General features: G+C 41.9%; 1 protein-coding gene across 14 annotated transcripts in view; it reads left to right on the top strand.

Annotated features, from left to right (window-relative positions):
• LOC134624900 (adhesion G protein-coupled receptor L3-like) overlaps positions 1-25,430 on the top strand; it is a 265,399-nt gene that overhangs the window by 185,956 nt on the left and 54,013 nt on the right. For all 14 annotated transcript variants that reach the window (XM_063470031.1, XM_063470027.1, XM_063470024.1 and 11 more), the window contains 4 exons: positions 7,396-7,579; positions 16,658-16,780; positions 19,381-19,586; positions 22,780-22,956. In XM_063470031.1, coding sequence (XP_063326101.1) covers positions 7,396-7,579; positions 16,658-16,780; positions 19,381-19,586; positions 22,780-22,956 — 690 coding nt within the window. The remainder of the gene's footprint in view (positions 1-7,395; positions 7,580-16,657; positions 16,781-19,380; positions 19,587-22,779; positions 22,957-25,430) is intronic.

The following is a 25,430-nucleotide window of genomic DNA, read 5'->3' as shown; positions in this document are numbered from 1 at the left end:
CATACCTCAGTAGGAGCCAAGTGAGTGTGAATTTGCGCAATACAGGGAGGATGTTGCGCTCCGACCCGAGTTAAACTGACGGCGTCGTGTGAAAAGATGACCGAGGGGGGCGGGGGAGTGTCGCAAAGCAGGATGACCTCAGAGCAGGCAGAAACACAGGGAGGGTCCTTGTTCGGAAATGTAACGAGATGACAAAATGTTGAAAGATGAATATTGCTACTTCCTCGGAAACAGAGGCCTCCACATCTGGCCTGCAGTGCAGAGCTCTCTCTCTGAATAATGAGTGCTTTCTCCTCACAGAGAGGAAAATTCTGCTGATCAGTGTTGTGTAATAATTGAGAAAGTCCCGTGGTTATTTTTTGCGTGCGTGTATGCGTGTGTGTTGAGATGATATCTGGGTTATCCATACACATGTGTGCATACACTGAAATTCTGGTGTTCTTTGGTAGTCGTTATAATTTTTAAGGCCTGAAAATGAAAATCTGAACACTTTAAACACTTTATATTAATTCATTATAGTTTTAGAGTGTCTAGTCTTGAATACAGTTTTCTGTATCTTGCTTTAAATTAAAAGGCAAAGCAACATGTGGACCAAAGTGCCGTCTACTGCAGGTTTGTTCAAATCAAATACAAATGTTTCGCAGTATTGTTCAGTAGAAGGCTTTTTGGAGGAATCTGTGCAGCAATGATTTTTTTTCTGTAATGAGAAAAAAGAAAATCAGAAAATCTCACATTAGATTTGCTATCTGAGTTGTTTTAGCATGAATACAGTTGCTGTACAGTTGCCTGTGCAAGCCTCTTTGCAACCCACCTCCAACTAAGCTCCAATTTGCCGTGTGATTTCGGATTTAGAGTCATGTCACTGAAGCCTGCTCGGGGTTTAGGGCTGCTGTTCTCCCTGTTTTAGGCTTTCCATTAGGGCATGCTCATAACAATCTTCTTTTAACTGAAATGCAGCCAAATAAGAAAATAACAGCATCACTTGTTGTATCACTGATTAACATCTATCCATTTTGTATCTCTTAGTGTAAGTCTTAAGGAAAGGACTGTTTTCTTCAGCTGTTGAGGTTAATAGAGGGTTTCTATCAAGACAGTACTGAGATGAAACCTGAGACAGAAGGCAGAAATACAAAGGTAATCCCTTAGACACTCACCTACACAGAAACAACCACCCACTTACTGAAGAAGGCTTGATAAAATATTAAAGCAGAAGGTTTCAGAGATTCTCAAAGAAGAGGGATGATATGGCTAGCAGCTAATATAGAACAGACAAGAAATGATGCTACAGCTTCATTTGAGCCCAGAGACAAGAAGTCAGATAGAAGATGACAGAGAGAACAAGGCATCCCACCTTGTTTATGTTGTTTCCCCCTACCATTCTGAGATCAGCCTTCAACGTCAGTGAGAGGAAACAAGCGAGAGGAACCAACTGGCAAACGGGAAGGGAGGAGTGCGGAGAAATGAGGGGATGAGAGCTAAGTGCACAGGGAGAGCCAACCAGGCTAGCCAGTCAGAGAGGAAAAAGAGGGGAGATCAGCCACAGCCAGAATCAATTTCCCAGACCCAGAGTTCATTTCATCAATCAGCGCACAGATAGAGGCACATACACTACGGGTTAGCTTGGGCTGTTGCCAAGCGCGCGCTAATGTCCACCTCTCCCTTTCTTCCTTCCTTCTGCATTGGTATAAATGGCCTCTGCACTGCAGCTTTTCATCATGCTTGTTCCAAGTGGAACATTCCAGCAGTGAGTCCAGCTAACGATTAGCATTTCCTCATGTACTGGGAGCTGAAATATACTTTTTAACTGCTGGCTCACATTTCACCATAGAAAAAAATAAACTAGCCAAAAAAAGAAGGGGGGAGTCTTTGGGAGTTTGCAGCACCAGAGTGAGATGCTACATTTGACAGATGGAGTGGCAGTGTGCTAATAGCAGTAAAATAGCAGCAAACCACCACCACACATGCACAGTAGGACTTAACTGCACAGACTACGATGATAACAGTGGTGTTCCACCTCCCACCCTCACCCCTTCTGCATTTCTCTAACTGCAAATGTGCAGTGTTCTCAGCCCCAATCAAGAAATGATTAAATTGTATAGGTTTCCAGCTTTAATTCAAAGGCTTTAAAAAAGTGTTGCATTAACTGTTTAGGAATTACAGCCATTTTTATAGATATTCTCCCAATTTCACCACCTCAAAGGTAAAATGGACAAACTAACATAACTTTAAATAAGAGGATTGTTTTTTATATTTCAACGAAAGCCCTTTGTAGCCTGCGAGTCCTGTATTTCCTCCACCAAGATGCTCTGCTAGGCCATTTCTGCAGATGCCTTAAATTGCTGCTTGTTTGAGAGTCTCTCTGCTTTCAATTTTAGCTTCAGTGGCTGAAAAACATCTGTTGGGTTGGGATCAGGTGAACGACTTGTCTATTCAAGTCTATTCAAATATGCTATTTCATTACATTGAGAAACTCTTGGGTTGCTTTTGCAGTGTGCTTTTGGTCATTATCTAGTTGCCCTGTGAAGTGCTGCTTATAAGTTTTGCAGCATTTGGGGGAATATAAGCAGAGAGTATAGCTCTCAGAACTTCACAATTCATCCTGCTGCTTCTATCAGCAGTCACATGATCAATAAACACTAGAGGCCCACTTTCACTGGCAGCCATACTTGCCTGTTGTATGGCTGCATGGATGGATGGATACGGATATCACCAATTAATCTAACAAGCATGCCTTTGGACTTGTTAGCTCCTGGGAATTGTTGGGTATTTTAGCTGTCTAGTAGCCTGACGATGTTGGCAGGGCTAGCGTGTTCCTCAGGTCCATCAGTTTAATAAAAAGATTTTTTGGATGTGTTTATTTGTGCTAAACACAGCCATTAACCTTTTAGGTCCAGTGAAAGAGCTTTGATCATTTTTTCTTTGGTTTGTTGTCTTTTCCATTAATTCTGGGGTTCAACAATGGTTTAACATGTGGGTGGATTTAATTTAAGAGTTCAAACATAGGTCAGCTGTGGACTGCAAAATGACAACTTTCAACGTGAGCAAATGGCCAGGGTCTTCACTGGAAAAGGGGAAGCTGACTTAATGACTGTTAGTATTTTCATTTAAGTGCATTTTTTCCACTTTTACTTTATTTAATTAATGTTATTATTGTTATTCATTCATTTTTCAAAGCAAATCTCTTTAACCTACTGCCTGTGCCAAGAAACTTTGCTTTTTGATAAATCCATGGCGACATATTGCAGACTAGAGATTTGCCTATGGGTGAAAGATCTTGGAGAAAAAGTAAAATGTGACAGCTTGATCTAATGGGAAGACGGGTAAAGATGCCACTAGCTTTCGTAAATAAAGAACACTGTGTCACCACTGAGTATTCACAATGGATTGCCTCACAAAATAGCGCGTATTAAAAACAGTTGAACATTAGACATAAACAGTTTGGAATATTAGGTTAAGAGCTTGGTGTCCTTTTCCTGACTATACTGGAAATTTGAAGCTAACCAAAGTAACCATTTACCCAAACATCTCACAAATATTGAAACAGGAAATCATGACTACCCTGGATTTCTCCAAAGGGAAACCAGATTTGCTGCCAGCATCTCTAAAGTCCATTATTTAAACATGTGCAATATTTCCTTAATGTACTCAGGTTGAAGGTTGGACTTTGGGCCATTGTGGCACCTTGATTCTCTTTGTTTTCAGTGGTTCTGTTGTAGATTTGTTGCTGTGTTTGGGATCATTGTCCTTTTGTTTTAGCCTCATATGGTCTCATATTTGAATCTAGAATACTTTGATACACAGAGGAGGTCACCATCGCTCAATGACTGCAAGGTGCCCAGACCCTGAGGCCATTGAACAAGCACAAGTCGTCATCCTTCCACCACCACTATGATTCAGGTTGATTTAGGCGTTTGTGCTGATACGCCATGTTTAGTGTTCTCAAACGTGGTGCTCTACATCAGCAGTCCCCAACCCCCGGGCCACGGACCGGTACCGTGAGTCGTTTGGTACTGGGCCGGAAGAGTTCAGTCTCGGGTTTGAAATTCATGGTTTTCAGGGGTTTTATCGGTTTTTAGCGTTATTTTTTTAAAATCATTTTTATCGTTAACTCGGTTTCCCTGGGTCTTTTCCCGTGTGTTATGAATAAATCTTTTTTTGTTACAGGTACTGGTTTAATTTTGTTGTATTTATCTGCAACACCTTAAAGGCCGGTCCGTGAAAATATTGTCGGGCATAAACCGGTCCGTGGCGCAAAAAAGGTCGGGGACCGCTGCTCTACATTATGGTCAAACACCTCCAATTAGGTCTCATCTGCCCAAAGTTACAGAAGTCTTTTTGTTTGTTCAGACGCAGCTTTGCAAAGCTAAGCCATGCTGCCATGTTGTTTAACCCTCCCAACCAAACCTGGCTGCCATGAACTTGAACTTTAACATGCTAACTGAGCCCTGAAGAGTCTGACATGTTGCTCTTGGGGTTTTCTAGAGTTTCCCTTAGCCTTGCATTGCAGATGTCCACTTCTGGGAAGATTGTGTCATTGTGTTAATACACAGCTGAATGCTCAAACCAGACGATCTGCTAATTAAGTACATTTGATTAGCAGCACTTGGTTACAAGGATGTACTTATTTTTTCACAGGAGTGCATACAATCACATGACTTTACCTACAAGAAATCTAATAAAAGTATATCCATATACTGCTTGACTAAATATTTGACATTTCGGCAACATGTTCAGCCTTTAAATTGTAGATTGTTTAAGGCCCTAAAATAAAGTGTTTATTCATTGCTGCAGTGTACGAATAGATGAACACGGGGTGACACAGTGTATTGGCACAGAAGCTATTTTTCCTTCGCTGTGACCTTTATCTGAAATTATTTCGGCCGTCAAAATTGTTGCAAATTATTTTACAAAACACAGACCTGAAATGAGCACAAAAAGTATTATGATAATGGGAGTTTCAGTGCAGAAGGATAAAGTTTGCCTTGGATTTTTCTTCCAACACAATTCGTCTGTAGCTTCTTCATCATAAACCAGCCCGGCTGCCGGTTATTATAAACACTGAAGAATACATTTTTGCATTACAATGTAATGGCATATTGGAACCGCATGCTCAATTTCAGGTCTTATCAGGTCTAGCATATACTGTCAATCCAACACAGTGACAATATCTTATAGTGTTTGTGTCATAATATCATTCTCTGGTTTAAATGAGGTAAAGATTTGCATGCTCTATACATATTAATAACAGTAATGAGTAATTTGTGTGACAGTGGTTTGGTTAATCTGTTGCATCCAAATGACGCGGCGTGCATCAGTGTCAGCTTTATTGCTTTTCTTTTAGCTGATCTAATAAATGCCTGAAGGACCAGTATGAGAGCTGATCCTTTATTCCAATATTAATTTCGGACGTCACGTTTTCTGACCCATCCCTCCAGCCCCAGGATTGGACTGGTCTTGTTCTCCTTTTGCATCTATTGTGCATGTGGAGGAAAAAAAGGAAAAAAAAGCGAGACGACCTCGTCTGCGAGTCCATCAATCGTTCCCCCCCGAAGAACCATTATTTCAGTGTTTTAAGAAGTGCTGAAAGAAAATCTTGCAGGAGGGAACAAAGAAGGGGGAAAAAAAATGTCAGTGCCTGAAGAAAGAGAGCTCCTTAATTGAGAGTGAATCAACCTTTGCCTCTAGCTGAATGTCAGAAGGTGTGATTGGAGATTGGCTGCAGATAATGAATAATTACATCAAAGTTGGTGCACTGCTTGTGCATGTGTGTGTGCCTGTGGCTGTATTACCCGGCACGGCTTGCAGTCGGCGTATGTGCCTGCCACTGACTTTGTGTATGTTCCTGTATACTAACAGGTGCAGAGGTGTGTGCTCTCTCTTGCGTCAGCCTCTGAGTGCTGTGTGTGTCTGTGACTGTGTGTGGGCGGATTAATGTGTACAGGGTATGTTTTGGATGGGGAACAGCCAGCTGGTGCTATTTGAAATTCCCAATCAGTGCTCTGACTCCTCTTGCCATCACGGTGGCTGGAGACAAACATAAAGTTAAAATTATAAAGTATCCGAGGCTGGGGGAGCTATTAGATTAATTCCACGTGACTGTAACCCCCACCCCCACCCCCCTTTTTTATGAGGAATCCTTTTAATACACTCGAGCACATGGCTCCTCTTATCGCCTTTAGCTTTATCCCCATGCTGTTGTGGAGTCGTACTAAAGCTCTTATTCCCCTTCATAAATCCATTGATCAAAAAAGACGATAAAAGCGAGGTTCACAGAGGGCGTTCTGTGGTGTGGCATTACCAACGTTCACGTGCACCTTCACTTCCACTTTCGGGATGTCACAATTGCTTTTAAAGAAGCGTAAAGAGGGAATCCAAATTTGACCTTTTTTTTAAAGATCTGAATTAAATCTGTGATTTTCATGATGAAGCCGGAAAAGCGACTATTACTAGCATTATTAGCCACCTACTGCACTGTAATGGCTTAGAAATAGCTTCTTTTTTTTGTCCCAGCGGCGGTCAGGCTCTTTTAGCTCTTTCGGAGCACTGGTACCAGGAATGAATTGCCTTGCTTGACCAATTAGTATTCCATTCATAGATCTCGCCATTGGCATTTTTAAATCTTTAATGGCTCTTAATTTTTCATCTTGTCTGGAGGATGTTCTTGTTTCCTCCTTGCTTACCCGCTCCGGCATTGTTGCGGGGAGATTAAAGACGGCATATTAGTCCTTCGACGGCATTAATATGCAGAGAAGATCCGATTCGAATGGCTGCAGATAGCTGCTGCTGCTAGCAAAGATCTTTTACATCCCTTGAAAATTGTTGTGTTATAATTATTAATTTTTATAAAATTTATTTATCCATTTATTTTGTAGTGCGTTTGTGCATTGGGATTGTCTGCATGGAAGAACATTTATCACACCAATTAAAGACCCTTGCCTCAAGTCATGTAAGAATTGGTCTCTGGACTTGTAAGCACTGACTCTGATTCATTTACATGATTATTTTTTTTGTCCCTGTAGATAAAAGCAAACAGCAGCAAAAACACAAGAGAGCAACATCCATTGTCATTACAGATTCAGGTGTCGCTGCTGCAGGTCGATGATCCATGTCTAAAAGCATAACTTTTAAGTGAATGGGAAATAGACTCGTGAAATTGCTCAATATAAAAATTATTATGAAATTTAAGCTAAAATGAAAAAGAGAAAGGGGTGAAAAAAGAAACTCTCCACGCTTCTTCCTCGCACAGTCCCACAGGATTGTGCGATTTGTTTCTCAGTGCTCAGCTCCCTTTGATCTTCCTTCACTCAAACCATTTACCACATCGCCACGTCAAGCTGCCGCAGTCCCAGGCCAGCTTAGCTTCCTCTCACTAAATCAATGATTTGAACTCCCTAGGCCATGGTGGAGACCGTCAACAATTTGCTACAGCCGCAGGCCCAGGCGGCTTGGAGGGAGCTGAGCACAGGCGAGCAGCTGAGGGCCGCCACCATGCTGCTGGACACGGTCGAGCAGGGGGCCTTCGTCCTGGCTGATAACTTGCTCAAGACGGACATCGTGCAAGAGAACACCGACAACATCCGTAAGTATGCACAGCCACGCTTGCAGTTTGCATGTTGTCATGTAAAAAAAAAAAGAAGCAAAATAAAACACGTACATGTATGCAAAACCAGATGATTTGTAAGAAAGAGAGTGCCAGTTTACAACACACTGACTAATGTATTCCTTTGAAAGTATACGTGACACCCATCGAGTTTCATTTACCATTTTATCGCCTCCTTTTCTAATGATCATTAAGCAATATATTATGTGTGGCAATGTGTTTAATATAGTGGCTGTAGTCATTAAACAAAAAAGGTTGTTTACCAAATTAAAAATACACATTAATTATTTGAAGTTATCTAAATGTTTGAATGAGGGAAAACCTCACGGATGGATTTCTCTTTGCTTTCTTTTTTTAGGGTGGATGGATGAATGGATTGATGGATGAGTGGGTGAATGGATGAATGAGTGGATGTGGATGGATGGATTGGTTGGATAGCTGGATGAATTAGTGGATGATGATGGATAGATGGTTGGATGTATGGATGGATGGATGGGTTGGATAGATGGATGAATTAGTGGGTGGATGGCTGTATTAGTGGATAGATGGATGAGTGGATAGATGGATGAGTGGGTGGATAGATGGATGGATGGATGAATGAGTGGAGGGATGGATGGATGGTTGAGTGGATGGATTGGTTGGTTAGATGGATGAATTAGTGGGTGGATGGCTGTATTAGTGGATGGATGGATGAGTGGATGGATGGATGGATGGATGGATGGATTGGTTGGATAGATGGATGAATTAGTGGATGATGATGGATAGATGGTTGGATGTATGGATGGGTGGATGGATGAATGAGTGGAGGGATGGATGGATGGTTGAGTGGATGGATTGGTTGGTTAGATGGATGAATTAGTGGGTGGATGGCTGTATTAGTGGATGGATGGATGAGTGGATGATGGATGGATGGATTGGTTGGATAGATGGATGAATTAGTGGATGATGATGGATAGATGGTTGGATGTATGGATGGGTGGATGGCTGAATGAGTGGATGGATGAGTGGATATATGGATGACTGGATGGATGGATAGATCGTTACATGGATGAGCGGATGGATGGATGATAGATGGATGGCTGAGTGGATAGATGGTTGGATTGGTTGGATAGATGGTTGGATGTATGTATGGATGGATGAATTAGTGGGTGGATGGCTGTATTAGTGGATGGATGGATGGATGAGTGGATGATAAATGGATGGATGGATAGATGGATAAATTAGTGGATGGATATCATCATCATCATCATCATCATCATTGTTTTTTTATATAGCACTTTAAAAACACATAAGGCTGACCAAAGTGCTGAACAATAGAAACATAATAGATGCCATAAGAATAATAAATACGATAAAATAATAAACATAGCGAAAACAATAAAATATAAGTAAATACAAGTCAGTCAACCACTGAGTCAAAAGCCAGTGAATAAAAATGCGTTTTCAATCTGGATTTAAAAACCATCACTGATGTCGATCGCCTAATGTGAAGAGGAAGATTATTCCAAAGCTTAGGAGCCACAATAGAGAACGCTCGGTCTCCTCTCAGTTTCAGCCCTGATTTGGGGACTGAGAGCAACAGCTGCTCAGCCGACCGGAGCGAACGAGTGGGGCCATAGGGCTTCAGCAAATCAGACATATATGCAGGTGCCAGACCATTTAAAGATTTAAAAACCAATAAAAGAACTTTAAAATGAATCCTAAATTCAATTGGAAGCCAGTGCAGGGAGGCCAGGACCGGAGTAATGTGCTCAAATTTCCTTTTACCAGATAAAAACCGTGCCGCAGCATTCTGTACTAGTTGCAGGCGTGTCAGAGTGCCCAGTCCAACCCCTATTAAAAGGGAGTTACAATAATCCAAGCGTGAGGTTATAAAAGTGTGGATGACAGTCTCCAAGTCACGCCTTGAAAGAAAAGGTTTAACCTTCGACAGACGCCTGAGGTGATAGAATGACGATTTCACCACCCCATTCACGTGGCCATCAAAGGTAAGTGCAGAGTCGATTTTTAACCCAAGATTGGTAATCGAGCTCTTCAGGTGAGGGGTCAGAGCAGCAAGGTCAACATCAGGGATATCAGAGGAACGATTCGGGCCAAACACAATTGCTTCCGTTTTACGTTCATTAAAATTTAAAAAGTTTTGAGCCATCCATGACTTAACATCACTAAGGCAATCAAGCAGGAGTCTAATTGGGGAGCTATCAGAATGACTGAAAGGAAAATAGAGCTGGCAATCATCAGCATATAGATGAAATGAAACATTGTGTTTACGAAAGATCGCACCCAGTGGCAGGAGATACAACGAAAACAGTAATGGCCCAAGAATAGATCCCTGTGGTACACCCCATGACAGAGGGGCCACAGAGGACGATGATGAGCCCAACTTAACACAGAAGCTCCTGTTTGAGAGATATGATTTTATTCACAGGAGTGCCAAGCCAGAAATGCCCACACAATGCTGTAATCGAGAGATCAGCAGGTCGTGATCCACTGTGTCAAATGCAGCAGTCATATCTAGTAGTATAAGCACTACATGTTTACCACAGTCTGTCGCTACCAGAATATCATTCATAACCTTTATGAGAGCTGTCTCTGTGCTATGAAACGGCCTAAAGCCGGACTGAAAAACTTCAAACATTTGAAAGTTGTTTAGATAATCCATCAGCTGAGTGTGAACAACCTTTTCCAAGATCTTACTCAGAAAAGGAAGTTTAGAGATGGGTCTAAAATTTGACATTACTGAAATATCTGAGCCTGGCTTCTTAAGTAAGGGATGAATAACTGCATGCTTAAACTCACTTGGTACTTGACCTGACAAGAGGCTGGTATTGATTATGTTCAGAATATGTGGTCCAACAGTAGGAAACACCTCTTTCAGAAAACGGGGATGAACGACATCATTCGGAGAACCACATGGTTTAGCAGTTAACACAAGCTTCTCTAGTTCAGGTAGAACAATTGGTTGGAAAGCAATAAGCAAATTTTAACAGGGAACATGCACAGCCGGGTCAACAGAAGATACAGTGGATATATGGATGAGTGGATGGATGGATGGATAGATGGATAAATTAGTGGATGGATATATGGATGAGTGGATGGATGTGAAATTGAATGCCAGCGAGCACATTACATTTAATTTGGCGGTCTTTGTTTGTTTGAGTGAACCAGCTTGGATAGAATTATGTTCTCAAGCTGCTGGGAAACAGATTATTAGCTCATCTGGAAGACACTGCATTTTCCAATTATGACAGACAATCATAAGATGAGTTTAAAGAGCCGAGCGTTCGTTTCTGTCGTTGCATTTTTATTTGATATCGTTTGTTTTTCCCAGTATTTTTCTCTCACGTGCCTAAAGAGCCTTGGCAGGTCTTGCTTGTTGCACAGGCACACGAAGTTCACCACGCAGCTATTGATCCCCTCACGCTGACAGCGGAGCTTTTGAGGCGTTGGATCAAGTGTGAAGGTCACTGGAGTAATGCTCTCTGTCTTGCAGGAGGTGAAATCTGGCAGGGCTGCTTATAGCTGATGGCAGCCGGCTGTAAACTGACAATTATCTCTAATGATTGTGTTTATATTCGTGTCAGTTATTAGCAGGAATTAACCACTGGTGCTGCAGATCAGGGATCGGTGCTCATTATTCAGTGTATAAATACCAAGCGAGCTCAGATAATAGAAGTTGTGTCATTACGGTTGTCCCTGGTGGGGTAATTCCAAACTGGATGCATCCGTCGCTGGGACTTTCTTTTTTTTGCAGCTTACATCGAGAACCGTGTAAAAATTAAATAATTGGAGCTAGCGGGGCAAAAATAATGCCATGATGTATCGCCCTCTTCTCTGAAGACATTGGATTTTTATCCCATCCCCCCCCCAAAGTTCCTGCTGCCATGGCAACCTAAAAATATAGGTCTGCTGGCTTAAAAGGAAGCGAGCGTAAGGAGAATTAATAAAATGGGTTTTATTGTATCTGGCACACAATTCATCTGGGTATTAAGGAGATTCTGGGCTCGTTTGGAGAAGGGGGGATGAAACGATGCCTGCAAAACTCGAGTGAGATTTTATAGCACACTGTGGTAGTCTGGTTAATTATGTGCTGGTGACATGTTTACTGGGCCTTATCTCTCTGTTTGCTGGGCTTTTTTTTTTTTCTTTTTACCCAGCCAGTCTGCTCCTGCAATCCCTCATGCCATGCAGGGTAGTTAAATGAGGACGAGGGGGCCCTTCCAAACATTTGTAATCACTACAGCAGCTAATTACTTATCCCTCACTTTGCCTTGCATGTGACATTAAGAGTGTGTGTGTGTGAGCAGGCGTACTGTACTTAAGACACCTGGAGACGTCCTTTCAGCGTCAGGGCGAGCTGGTTCTCTCGCTTTAAAGTGAATCTCGAACCCTTTTTAAAAAGCCTTGCTCCAATTTTAGGCTCAAGCTGATAATGAGATCTATTCTGTGCGCTTTCAAAGAAGGATATTTCCGCAGTCATTGTGTCTGTGTTTGTGTTTACGCGTCACGCTGCGTGTGCTCGTCTCGAGCTTTTGTCTGCGAGAGAGCGCGCGCTCCGCTCTCTGCATGATAATCTTGTGAACAGATTTCTGCCGATTAGCGTGTTATTTAAACCAGCTTTGAAGGTATAGCCTTCGGGGTCCAACAACTCCTATGGCATCAAAGAAATTCCCTAAAGCCCGTCGTAAGCTCTTTTACACAACCGCACAGGGGAAAAGAAAGACAGCAAGGGGGAGAGGGAGAGAGGGAGGGAGACGGAAAAATGCTTCCTTTATTCAGAAGGCAGCCTCTTGGAATCCAGGGAACGGTAAGCTATCTGGGGTATTGTCTTAGCTAAGTTGAATAGGAATGTATCAAAACCCCCTGGCCTTTACAAAAGCACAGGAGAATGCTAATACAAAAGATTTTTTTTTATGGGAAACCCTGGTATGAGAACAGATCCAAAGGCAGGATTAAATGTGGCCTCTTCGTAGCTTCCTGTTGGCTGTAACCTTTATCAAAGTCAGAGGTGTCACAGTCCGCTGACGTGAGATCATCAGCTGAATGCCTTATCGGCCTTAATTAAGTTTCTTTTTCTTACACTGAATCAATTTTTGTTTCAAGTTGAGATTCTCCACTACAGACTAATCTGCCTGCTAGTTCAAGTAGAACTCTGGATAGGCTGCCACTCCTGGCGAGTCGCATTATAACTGAGTGGCATTTAGCTGGCAGCGGATGTCTGGACTGATCGTAGCCGGCAGTCACCTCATTCAAAAGGTGTTTTGGGTGATCTGGTGTGGCTCACTTACTCGAGAAGGCGACCTGTAAGTGGAAAGGCTGTTGCAGAGGCCTGGGTTCGGGTCATTATCTGCGTGTCATTCTCCCACTCGCCCCCTGCGTTACTGTTCTCCTGACTATCCTATCAATAAAGGCTAGGAAAAAAAAGACGTGATTGTTACTATTTTTCAGAACTTATTCCTCAAACTGATTATGTCGCCATCATTAGAAAGCATAAAAAAACGTAGCAGAGACATGTAAGTCAAAGAAATCAGTACCAAGCTGGCAACCGCCATCTTTTTGTCTTTGAGCCAAACATCACTGGTTAGGTGAGTGTCTGACTGCCGGCTGAGGCTCAGGAGGTAGAGCGGGCTGTCTACTAATTGGAAGGTCCGCATGCTGGAGTACCCTTGGGCAAGATACCGAACCTCAAGTTGCCCTTGAAGCATCCATCAGAGTGTGAGTGTTTGTGTGTGTGTGAAGGTAAGAAAGCACTCCGAAGTAGATAAAAGTATGAATGCATGTGTGAATGGGTGAATTGTAGTGGAAGGCAATTTGAGTGCTGAAATGAGTAGAAAGGCGCTGTATAAGCACCGGTCCGTTTACCGTTCGCATGGCAAAGTGATTCCCCCTGATAAAGGGCTGGATGAAAGTGTCTGTAGTACAGCTTAAAAAAGTCCTATTTGAGCACCAATCCAATTACCATTGCACACTCATGTGGTAGCACTTTGTCAATCAAAGTAGACACAGCCTAAAAGTGTCTCTTTTTTTCTATCCATTTTCAGTTTAAATTGGACTACAATTTACAAAATAAACATTATACTTTAATTAAAAAAGCAAAAAAGACTCTCAGCGAAAAAGAAATGTTTCCTAAGATTATATTTTTTACACACTTCTGTGCATTTGGACATACTTTTTGAAACCAGAGTAGCCGCCCCCTGCTGGCCGTTAGAAAGAATTCACCTCATTAGCCATCTTTTATCCACAGTTTGTGCTTTACATGAGAGGTCAGAGGTCAAGGCAACTCTTGTGAATGCGATAACTCAAAAATGAGGTCACTTAGGATTTTCAAATTGAATCCTGGTGACCTTGACCTCAAGGTCAGAGGTCAACTTTTCTGAAAAACACCTAAGATTTTGACGTTTATACCACAGGTGCATCTACAAGGATGCTGAGGGGTGGCTCTGGTGACTGCCAGTGTTTTTATAAGGATTAAGAAGGAGACGTAGGGTCTTACAGCTTTTCATTTGCTGTTTTCCTGCGGTTTCTGTTTTAACTGTAAGCTGGTCACTGCTTGTTTGACTGTCCCATTGTTTTTCCATCTCATGGAAGTCTGTAGGTGTCTAGATTACAAAATAACCTATTAATGCCGTTTCCGTGACTGTTTCTTCAGCTTATACCAGATTTTACGCATTTGCAGTGACATTTCTTTACAAGAGCTGCACAATCGTGGCTAAAACTGTAATCTCTTACATAAACGTCAGCATTGTTTACTTACACCCACAGCCTCTATTAATCCACACCGCACATTTAGAAATGTGCGTTTGTGTAACTTCTTTTCTGTATTTCTACCGAACTGTGAATCAGCAGACTCATCTCAGCGCTCTGGGAGTTAATTTGACATTTAGGAATGCCTAGACTTCACACAGGTCACCTGTACTTAAGAGAGGAGCACACTAGACTGCTTTATTAAATTGAATTGTATCATGCCGTAATAACTTTGATGGAATGAGATTTTTATTTTAGCCAGGCTCCTATCAGCAGCTCATTTTCCTCTGCTGCGTGACACCAGAGTCTTTGAACCATAAATTAGGAGCTCGGTGCTCGCTTCAGACACAACAGCTGTTGAACTGCTGCAGAAGCGAGCTTGTCTTGTCCCGTCGGTCTTTATGTTCTCCTTGCATCGTTCACTCTCTGTGCTCTTCAAGAGAAAAAGATTCCTCAGAATGAAGGTGTCTTTTTTTTTTTTATTAAAGCAAAGACAGCCTTTGTTGTTACAGTTTAGGGGAAAGACAACATTGTCATGTGTAAACTGTACACAGTTGCAACAGATAACTTCTTCTGTCAATGCTGAGTGAATCAAGAGAGGATGTGTTATATTTAGAGCTCTTTGGCGATGCAGTGATTAATAAAACCAGCTGCTACACGATGAATGCTTTTTGGAATCAATATAGCAATTGGAGATTTCTTTGCAGTTTGCTAGCGTCTACTCTAGCTGTTAGCTGTAAGATTTTCTGACTACAGTTTAAATATTCCATCAGTTGTAATCAATAACAAATTTCTTACCCAGGCTTGTGTTGTTGCTTGGTGTAGGTACAGTAATATACAAAGCATAATTACTCTACCACTCTAAAATTCTGGCTTTTGAAAAAACAAACAGCTTTTTTCATGTACCCATGAAGCATAAAAACTGATGAGAGAAGTTCTAAACGACCAGTAATGAATGGATTTGGATGACTTATGATTTTTAATGTAATATCTGTTACCATCACAAATGGGACATGTTATTACCTAATCCGAGCTTATCATGTGAAAAGCTTGATTGATCATCAGAGGAAACTTTGTTATATTAGAATAGTTTGAAACTTTGGTGCTGATTAAAGAAGCAATAGATCTTTCTAGTTGAGTTTCCGGAGCGTCAGCTAATAATAGTGTCAAAATGCAGCTCTAAAAAATGACTTTCTTTTGGAAAATTGCTGAAAAAGTGATGATTTCCTGCAGTGTATACTCTGTTCACTGTGTTTATGTTATGCTAACCATAGCTGTTTAGCTAGCCACCACGTAGCACATCATTCTATACCAGCTAGTCCAACTTCAGTAACCCTACAAATGTCATTACTGTTTACTTTTCTGTCTTCAATTATGTTGGAAGTGAAAGCAGAGCTGTACGTTTTAATTTTTTCAGAAATCTCTCGGTCAGACTATGCTATGTCATGTTTAGGTGGGAACTAGCGAGCTAACTTCCTGCTAACTTCTAACTCCGTTAAAGTTAATACATTCTGTTTTCATGGATGCCTGGATGTTAAACTTAATTGTTACACCTGGTAGAGCAGCCACATTGATCATTTTATTACAGATGAAATAATTTAGTCATTGACTCTCAGTGATGCTGCCTTGTACATTTTACTTTGGGACCTGAAGCAGAGGTTGAGGTTGGGCCCGGAAATGACGTCAGACTTAAAGACAGCTATCCATGAAGGGAGTAGCAAACCCTGGTGTTTATCTTTTTCTGGGACTGATGCTTCAAACTCAAGCCAAGTTTATTGCTTCTTTAGCCATCTTTAGCTGCTCACGTCAGCTATTAAAATGATAAACTTGCATTAGATAATACAACGTGCCATTGACATAAAGCAGTGATTGTTTGACCGTGTACATATTTTATTAAGACTTTTCAAGGTGTTCCCAAACTTTTGGGTACTGCTCTGCATGCTTATTTACGGGCTTGGAAAAACAAAATTTGATACAATGATTCAGTCAGTTGCTTGTTGTTGTTCTTCCCAGGAGCCGTTTTTCAAACCAGTCATGGAAGTCATAGAAAAGTCAAAAAAATAAGTAAAGTCAGCTTGGTTTGAATTGGGGAAAAGAACATCCAGCTCTCTGTCAAGGCTATAACTCTGAGATTTTTTTATTAATGTTCTAAAAGAAGTGAGTCAGACTCAGCCAGTCTGCAAAATACTTTTCATGTACTCTAGCTAAATTCTTAGTTGAGAGACAGGACCCCAGTGTCCAAAGCGGTTGCTGTAGCCCTCCATTGATTGCTTAATGTTGTTTGCTTGCTTGGGTTTGTTCTGTTTTGTGCAGAGCTGGAGGTAGCGAGAATGAGCACAGATGGGAATTTGCCTGATCTGAAGTTCCCACAATCCGGAGGACAAGGCAACTCTATCCACCTCTCAGCGAACACGCTGAAGCAGCACGGAAGAAACGGTAAGAAGTCAGACCTTTTGAATCTGCTTTTATTGCTCCCGTATTGTCGGTTTGAAGTGCAATCATGGCTGTGCGCGCCTTTGCTCGGTGTTTTATTATTCAGGGTTATGATAAATTTAAGAGAAAAGTTTCAACTTTGCTACAATAGAAATGTTGTTATGTTACTTGGCTTACGAGAGCTGCTGTAATTAATCAAAAATTCTTTTGCTGTTTGTCGTCTTTTCTTTTTTGCTTCTTCCACTTGTGTCATTGCATGGGCCTCCATTGGTTTTGGAGGAATTTTATCACAGATGCTCGTGAATAACTTTCGCTTTGCTACCCCAGTCCTTTGTTGGTCTGCATATAAAGCGCTTAGATCTTTCTGCAGCCTCTGAATAAGACCCTGGCTGTTGAATTAGTTACATTCAAGCTCTGCCACTAAACTGTAAATGAGGCAGTTAGACTCTATACATAGATATCTTTGGGAGCAGTGTCGCCCCATTTTTAGACTTTTATTATCAGCTCATGCAAATCAGAATCGACTCAAGCTGCGTCCCCGTGTCTGTGCTGGATGACTAAGTCCATGTCCAGCCGTGCCCAGGCGGATCATTATAGCTGGGTGGCGAATATTTCCCCGATATGCAGTTCCATAGCACCCAAATTGTTTTCTTTTCATCAGAGTGAGTGATCTCAGACACGGCGGGAGGGAACTTTGAATGCACAAAAGTGAGACAGCAGGAGGCAATGGGGAGAGCAAAAAGGAGGAAATGATTAACAAGAAAAATGGTTGCCTTTGTCAGTGCCAATAGGAGTCTGTTTTTTTTTATTTAAGTCTGATGATTTCTGAATGATTTCTGCTTTTCTGCCTCGTGTGCAGCCATATTTGTAGCTCTGTCTGTTGTCTGTACTATGTGCTGCTCTGACTTTAGATTTAAGAAGCTTTGTTTAGTGAGTGGATCCATTCATTATCACTTTTAGCATTTTTCTAATTTGAGTGTGCTGTGTGAGCGGTATAAATAACATGACAGATTATCATGTGCATTGTTTTCACATTATGTACTGCACCCTAGGTTTGTGGACACAATCCAAAAAAACATTGAGTATAAACCATTTTAAACTATAGTTCAGATACCTCGGCTCTCTGGTGCAAGAAAAGATAGTGGCATCAACGGCGGAAATACACTCCAGAATCGTTCAAGCGGCGGCGGCGGCTTTCGCCTCCCTCCGATGGTGCATCTGGAAGAAGACAAACGTCACCGTCATCACTAAATCCGCCTGTACTGCACACTGGTATTGCCCATTCTTCTCTATGGATCCGAGACCTGGGTCATAATAAGCCCTCGATGGAAGAGCTGATCCAGAAGTGATGACTTCGTCTGCCGCATGAGTAACCATCGCCTGCCATATCGCCTTCTGCTGTAGCAGCACCCCACTGGAGAATCCAGTGTGATGCGCCCAAGAAGACTTGGATCAAGTAAATTGAAGATGATCTTAAACAATGACGTCTCATCCTTGAGCAAGCAAAGGTCAAGGCCAGATATCACAAGGCCTGGAAGTGCATCGTTGACCAAGATGGAAACCCTACGGCACCCACTGCGACGTATTGGCTTCGGACGACCTGTCCTCCTGACCGCCAGCTAGGGAAAAAAGAAGAAAGAAATAAAGAAACTATAGTTCAGTGCCAACATGAAGATGTCCCGTGAGCAAAGAAATTATTTTCTAAAGCTGACGCCAGGTGATGTTTCCTCTTTGAGCTTCTGTATTCTAACTGAATAGAAGCACAGACATCCATCTGCAGGCTGTAGCTGTGAATAGATTAAAGGAATTAGGTTATATCAGTATCAGTTGACCGATATTGATATCGACCCTGTTGACTGATACTGATGCTGGTGATAATGGTGCCATTGGCCAGTACTTCTCTGTTGAGTCAGATCAATTTTGTTTTTGGGAAATGCTTCAAAAAAAAATGATGTGATGAAGAGGAGAGAAGACTTTAATTTTTTGTCGTTTTTTTGTAAAGTACAGTAAAGATTTTTCAAAAGTCAAGAATTAAAAAGTATTGGTAACAGTGTAGGAACAGAATATAAAAATTTAATTTTGCCTACTCATATCATGAACACCTGGGATTTTATTTTGTCTCTTGCACTTGACGTCATAATCAGTCTTATTATGATATGGAGCTTCCAGGCAGGACCACAGATAAGGTTCTTGGAATTAGTTAAGGAGGCCTTGTAGAGGGTTAGTATGATAGAAGAGGATGCTAAGGATAGGGTAGACACACGGAGGTGGATCACCTGCTGTGGAAAGAAGAAGATAAAGAAGATCCTTGAAGCTGGTGTTTCTCCAGAGCATTTCTCTTCAGTGTTTTGATTCAAAGCCACTGGTTGAGGAAGTTTTAGCCAATAGTCAAAGCACTCAATCATCACTGAAAGCGAGCAGGAAACTGTTTACTGTCTGAAAACATGTTTAGCTTGGAAGACTGGCCAGTGACTCTCCCATCAGTGCCCAGCCTTACTCTGTGTGTGTGTGTGTGTGTCAAAGGTCTATTTTAAAATGAAGTGATACCCCATGCAGTGCATTCTTTAATTAGTGTGAGACTGTTCATAACTGTCCTCTTTCAGGTGAAATCCGAATAGCGTTCGTCCTGTACAAGCACATCGGGGTCTATCTTTCAACTGAGAACGCCAGCATGAAGCTGGGCAGCGAAGCCCTGGCCACCAACTACTCTGTGATCGTCAACTCGCCGGTCATCACAGCCGCCATCAACAAGGACTCTAACAAAGTCTACCTCTCTGACCCGGTCATTTTCACCATCAGACATCTGCAGGTAATTCTGTGTGTCCGCATGTTTGTGTATCCGCGAGATGGGTTTCACTTTGATGTCAGCGCCTCTGATTTTTTCATTTACGTACAAAAAATGCGCTCACACATTCACTTTCTTGATAGCACCTGTCATCACGATTTCCTCTATCACCGAAGCGCAACAAAACGTACAAACCCCATCACAAACCCGGGAAAATTCAGCGAATGTGAACAAGTTTTATTCAAGGAAAGGTGTGGAAAATTAAATTGTGGAAAACAACGTTGCTCACAGGATGATGGCAAGAACGCCTTGTTGTTTATTAGTTTGAACAGCAACCTGATCTCCTGAACAAATATCAGTCATATTCGGCCTCGATGGAGGCTGCTTAGTCATTGTGGGGAGTCGTGACTTTTCCCTCTTGACTCCATTATCTTCTCCACACTCCGCTACCCTCAAAATATCCCTGTTTTGTCTGCAAACAGCGCCTTCAGCTATTACCGGAGATGTTGAGCAACCATAGGAGAATTGCGGCGGGTCTCGTGTGTGGGAGGGACCTGGAAGAAAGCTACAACAGCAGAAAAAAAAGAAAAAAGGAAAAGGACCCAGAGCTCAGAGGGAGGGAGGGAATAAGAAAAAGGGACGATAGCTTATGGAAGTCAAAAATTAAGTGGTGGGGAAATGTCAGGGGGGCAATGTCAGCGCAGTTATTGCTCTGACTCACCTGCCTTAAGTGTAATTTGTAATTTGGACTGTAGATTCACTAATTTTACTGTTGCTCTAATGTTAGGGTACTGGCGCTTTTTATACCCTTTTCTAGCTCAGATCAAGTCATTTCAATAAAAAGTGCCCTTTTGGAAAAGCTTCTCCTGCTTGTAGTCCTGCAGTGTGCCAAGAGAGCTGCCTCGTCTTTTCATCACGTAAATGTGCCCTCGCCAAAATAAAAAGATTTATTTTTAAAGTAAATCTCGTCCTCATGAGGGCCTGTACAATTAATCGCATGATAGTCGTGATTATAATCTCGTCTTCCTCCGTTAATTAAATTTGATTGGTTGCATTATTATATATAGTATTGACTGCTGCATCAAATCGAGAGCTCCCTGTTCTCGTAAACCAAACAGAGGTGCTGCTGAATGAGCTCTTCGTTTAACGGGTCTCTATTTGCTTATTATTTTCTGGTGTGATAAAACTGTAAAGACTGTGATATGAGAGTACTACTCTGCTCATTTACAACTGCATATGTTTGTTCTTGGATTGCTCTTCTTCCTCTAGGACACACACCAGTCAGGTATAACATTATGAACACTGACAGGTGGAGTGAATGACGCTGCTTATGTCTTCGTCATGGCACCTGTAAGTGGGTGGGATATATTAGGGAGCAAGTGAACATTTTGTCCTCAGTGTTGATGTGTTAGCAGCAGAAAAATAGTCAACTGTAAACATTTGATGGAGTTTGACAAGGACCAAACTGTGATGGCCGGCACCAGTCTGCAGTGGTGATTATCTATCAAAAAGGGCTCCAAGGAAGTGTAGGGGGCTGCATAGCTGCAAAACAGTCAGGGTGCCCGTGCTGACCTCTGTTCACCACCAAAACCATCAACAATGGTCATGTGAGCATAAGAACTGGATGCAATGGAAGAAGGTGTCCTGCTATGTTGAATAGTGTGTGTTGCTTACCTGGGGAACACCTGACACCAGGATGCATTATGCAATCTGATGCTTTGGGCAATGCTCTGTTGGGAAACCTCGGGTCCTGCCGTTCATGCAGATGTTACTTTGACACCACCTACCTAAGCACTGTTCCGGATCATGTGCACCCTTTCATAGAAACTGTATTTCCTGATAATTGTGGCCTCTTTTAGCAGGATAATACCAGAAAGCAGAAATGGTTCAGGAATAATTTGAGGAGCACAACAACGAGTTTGAGGTGTTGACTTTGCCTCCAAATTCTGCAGATCTCGGTCCAATTGAGCATCTTTGGGATGTGCTGGACGAAGGAGTCCGATCCACAGATGTTCCGCTTCACACCTTGCAGGATTTGTTGTTAACATCTTTCTGCCAAATACCACAGCAAAGCTTCAGGGGTCTCGTGGAGTCCATGTCTCGACTGGTCAGGGCTGTTTTGGGAGTAAAATGGGAACCAGCACAGTATTAGCTATCGGTGTATTTATACTGGGCCTTAGTACAGCTACAGTCTATCCACTGTCTGAAACAACTTGAGGTACATAGCAGCTTTATGTAAACTGAATCCAGCCACTGTATAGTGTAGGCATTACATTACTTCTATATTAGGCTTCCATACTAAATCAAAGCTACTTATGTTATAGCTCCACTAAGTTGAATCTAGCTCAACTTTGCCCTTGAAAATTAACATCTAAACCATGCGGTTTTGGATGACTGGTCTTCTGAGATGATGGTGTGTCCTCTAGTTATGGTTTCGCTTCCTTGCCTCGCCACTTAATGGGACCAATTAAAGCCATTAATGGGACAGAGGGTCATCCTACCTCCTCTCCGTGTAATATTTAACGCAGGGTTTGGGTGTGTGAAGGGTAAACTCAATCAGCGGCAAATTTACATTCGCAGAGGATAAACGTTATTAGACTAATCACCCTGCAGCGTGTGAAACTATGAAAAGCTGCAGCACCGCGCAGCGTCACCAGCAAGAACGCAGACGCGTTTAACCTTGGAAGCTGAGGGTCGCTATGGAAAGGATATCGTGTGTCTCTGTGTGTGCGCTCGCTCTTTGTTTTCGTAGCTACAAAAGAATTGGGCTCAAGAGGAAGAGGCTGTTGATGTATCTATTTATCAGCAGCTGCGTTCTGTTGTGCTTGTCTGTTACTCAGGCTCAGTGTTGTGGGTGACTTTTACGAAATGGCGAGCAAGATGGCAGGGAGGCGTGCCCGTCATTAGGACTGGAGCCCGGCACAGACAGCAGTGGTGCCCATTAAGCTGTGGGGCAGCTCACTGTCACGCAGTGAAAGTTAAAGAGAAAGGTCAAAAAAGCACAATGGATGACAGGCAAGGGGGCCGCTTGATGCTTTATGACAGCAAAAACACCTGCTAGTCACTTTACAATGGATATGGATTGCATTGGGGAGAAATTGGACCCTTTTTTTTGAGGATGTTTGCTCTGAAAATAAAAGTAAAGCAGAAATAAGCCAAGCAAATGTGCGATTAACTTCGAATCCCTTTGCTCATGCTGTCTTTCCCCCCCGAACAGCAATCTGAGGAGAACTTCAACCCCAACTGTTCGTTCTGGAGCTACAACAAGCGAACCATGACTGGTTACTGGTCGACGCAGGACTGCCGCTTGCTAGGCACCAACAGGACACACACCACATGCTCCTGTACACATCTGACCAACTTTGCTGTCCTCATGGCTCACGTGGATGTAAAGGTGAGCCAGCTTTCTTGTTTTATCCTCAGAAACACATTGATCCATCGAGGTTTACACAAGCGACTCCTTCCAATGTGGTTTGCTGGCGATAAAAAGCTGGTTCACGTCATATAAAGTTGATATCTACGCTGGAGTTTGTTAATATATGTTTTATACTTGCTTTGCTTTTCAATTTAGCGGGTAATCGACTGCCAGCTGTTTTCTGACCTTCACAAGACTTTTGTCTGCTAACATTTAAAGTACCCGCATTCATACGCTTTTAAACAATGACCCTGTGTCAGTGCGTATTGATTGCAGCCATCTTAAATCTCCATTTGTGTGAAGCAACCCAATATGTGATGGCTCCACTGTGTTGTGTTGTTTTGGGTTTTGTGAGCAGCGGCTTTCAGAAATGCATTTTATACTTTGCCTTCATAAATAATGATTTGTTTTTGGCCTTCAAGCCTTTTTTGAAGCTCTGTGAATGGGCCTTGGTCGATGTAGTGCTAAAAGACATATGTTTTCACCTGTCCTTGTACGGTCTCTCTCTTAAAAAACCTCACATGGGAGCTTCTCTCCACTTCACAATTCCACTTTCGATTGTATTCCCGGAGGCAGTTAGCCTAGCATAAAGACTGGAGGCTGCTATCCTGGCGCTGGACAAACTTAGAGGGGTAAATGGAAGCTGTACAAAAAAGTATAAAAGAATAGTGGATTTGAGATTTTGGGTGAAGTTAATGCTGTGCATGTTGGAGCTGGCAAATAAAAAAACGTCTTTTTCCGTATCCAGCCACGAAGGAAGCCATGTTTTAGTTCTGATGTTGACAGACAGCTTAATTATTTCTGTCACAGGAAGTTTAGGAGCTGACTGCTGACAGAGCAGAGTAGTTTTTGGTATCTGTTATGGCATCTGTCTCTTCAGAGTGTCTCTTATAATTCAGCGGCAGAAAAGAAATATACACTCTGTCTGCACCATTCCAGCTGGACCCTGTCCATATAACCACTAGACCTTCCTTCACCTTCCCGTCTTTCCGAGTCTGATTCTATCTCGCTTTTTTATCGTAGTGACAGAGCATACATCTAAGTTTTAAAAAAACTAAACAATTATGCACATAATTTTAAAAAAATGTTAAAAAATGTTAAATCTTAAATGTAGAGGAATGTGGCATAACCTGAATTATTGAACATAGCTGGCCAACACATCGAATACCACAGAATTAAAGTTATTAAGACTAATAAAAACATTTCTCTTGATATGTCAGTCATTCAGGTCTTGGTAGTCCTAAGTGTTTGAGCTGAAAGCAACTGGGCTTCTTTTATTGGTTCATGAAGACATTTGTACCTCTGTGAGGAATCTTGGAGTTATTTTTGTCAAGGATATGTCCCTTAGTGCGCATATTAAACAAATATGTAAGACTGCCTTAATTCATGTTTGCAATATCACTAAAATTAGAAACATCCTGTTTCAGAGTGATGCTGAAAAACTAGCTTGTGCATTTATTACTTTTAGACTTGACTGTTGCAGTTCATTCTTATCAAATCGCTCTACAAACTCCCTGAAAAGACTTCAGTTGATCCAAAATGCTGCAGCAAGATGACTGACAGGGACTAGAAAGAGAGAGCATATTCCTCCCATATTATATTCTGTTCACTGGCTCCTTCCCCTCACATACAAAGTCTTGAATAATCAGGCTCCATCTTATCTTAAAGACCTCATAGTATCATATTATCCCAACAGAGCACTTTCCTCTCAGACTGCTGGCTTACTTGTGGTTCCTAGAGTATTTAAAAGTAGATGTAAAAGGAGGCAGAGGCTTCAGCTTCTTTTTCAGCTTCTGGAACCAGCTCCCAGTTTGGATTCGGGAGACAGACACCATCTCTACTTCTATGATTAGGCTTAAAACTTTCCAGTTTGATAAAGCTCATAGTTAGTGCTGGATCAGGTCACCCCGAACCACCCCTTGGTTATCGCCCCACACCCAACTGCTCACAGCAGATGGCCGCCCGTCCCTTAGCCTGGTTTTGCCAGAGGTTTCTTCCTGTTAAAAGGGAGTTTTTCACCCCTACTGTTGTCAAGCGCTTGCTCATAGGTGTCGGTCTGGATGTTGGGGTTTTCTCTGTATTATTGTCGGGTCTTTACCTTAATATAAAGCGCACTATGATTAGGGATGGGAATTGATACGATTTTCACGATTCCGATTCCATTTTCAATTCTGTTTAACGATTCGATTCTTTATCGATTCTTGTTTTTAAAAAAGGATAACACTAAGGTCGATTAGCTTAGAACTTTGTTTTATATCTTCTCTTTGAACAAGATAGAAATTTAGGAGTAACATGGCCTTACAAACCCAACAGTGAGATCTTAAGAGATCCACAGCCTATGGCTCTTCGATGGGGTGTCACAGGGTCCCCGGGAAAAAAAATTGTAAATGTAAAATAATAAAATAAATATTCTTCTGTAGCAATAAAATATAACATAAATTATTCTGTAGCAA

This window comes from Pelmatolapia mariae, linkage group LG3_W (genome assembly GCF_036321145.2).
Source record: "Pelmatolapia mariae isolate MD_Pm_ZW linkage group LG3_W, Pm_UMD_F_2, whole genome shotgun sequence".
Lineage (NCBI taxonomy): Eukaryota > Metazoa > Chordata > Actinopteri > Cichliformes > Cichlidae > Pelmatolapia > Pelmatolapia mariae.
Note: the sequence above shows the minus strand (reverse complement) of the source record. Positions and strands in the feature narration are given on the sequence as shown.